The following is a 1048-nucleotide window of genomic DNA, read 5'->3' as shown; positions in this document are numbered from 1 at the left end:
CTGTCATTAACCCCTGCCCTTTTCCTCACTCATCTGCAGCAGTGTTTAGGATGCACTAAAATTACTATGGATTCCATAAGCAACAAGAAGCAGTTGGCTGTACACATCTGACACCTGCTGAGCCTTTCTGCACAACACTGTGATACCAACACTCACCTGTGATGAGTTCATGACTTCTTCCTGCTAGTGGCTCTGTGTGAAAAAACAGAACACAGGGTGGGTTGCAAGCAAAGGGACAAGAAGTGACAAAACCCCTTCCCTCCCTTCCCATCCCTCACAGGCCCCTCAGCCCCCAGAGCCCCCGTGGCTGCAGGGAGGACGTGGCCATGCAGTGTCTCACCAGCGACAGCCCCAGCACTTACCATGCTGGAGCTGCCGTGGCTGAGCTTGTCGAAGCGAAACTTCAGGTTGGACCTTGGAGAGTTTCTATTCTTTACATCTGCTGTAGAGAGGGGAAAAGCAAAGAACACAAATAATAAACTGTGAACAAAAATATTTGCTGTAGTACTGGCTGCGCTCGCCCAGCCCAACATCCAGGCACTTCAGTGGGCTGTCAGGAGTGCTACCAATATTTAGTCTGTCTTGGCTGAACATTTGGCAAAAGCTATACATTAAGTGTTTGTGATGGAACAAATTGAGGCTTAATTACATTTCACAGTCTTTCTCCTGGAAATGCCACTGAAAAGGCTACAAGGAATGACTGATCCGTATAATGTATGGGTGGATTTTCATGTTCTTGGCAGGAAAAATACAAAATAAACACTTCAGACATTAAAAGGGGCCAGTTTAAGAGTTCAGAAGAACACTAATGAAATAAGGAGGAGGACCAGTGGAGTGCTGAGAGACAAAGAGCCAGGCTGAGCCCTGCAGCCTGCGACACCCCCAGTACGGAGCTGTGCATGCCCAGCTGTTCCACAAACAGCTCCTCAGCTGATGCCGTGCGTTTCCACGTGACAGTGGTGCTCCGTGGCACGAGGAATCAGAACTGCAGAGATCTGTGGGCAAGGGGTGAGTGTGGCCAACCCCTGCCCACCGCAGGGCTGGCAAA

General features: G+C 49.7%; 1 protein-coding gene across 1 annotated transcript in view; it reads right to left on the bottom strand.

Moving 5' to 3' along the window:
- Positions 1-362: 362 nt before the first annotated feature.
- RAP1GAP2 (RAP1 GTPase activating protein 2) overlaps positions 363-1048 on the bottom strand; it is a gene marked incomplete at both ends in the record, with an annotated part of 12220 nt that continues 11534 nt past the window's right edge. The window contains 1 exon segment of the mRNA XM_009074845.1: positions 363-439. Coding sequence (XP_009073093.1) covers positions 363-439 — 77 coding nt within the window.

Source organism: Acanthisitta chloris, unplaced genomic scaffold, assembly GCF_000695815.1.
Source record: "Acanthisitta chloris isolate BGI_N310 unplaced genomic scaffold, ASM69581v1 scaffold12185, whole genome shotgun sequence".
In the NCBI taxonomy this organism is placed as follows: Eukaryota; Metazoa; Chordata; class Aves; order Passeriformes; family Acanthisittidae; genus Acanthisitta; species Acanthisitta chloris.
Note: the sequence above shows the minus strand (reverse complement) of the source record. Positions and strands in the feature narration are given on the sequence as shown.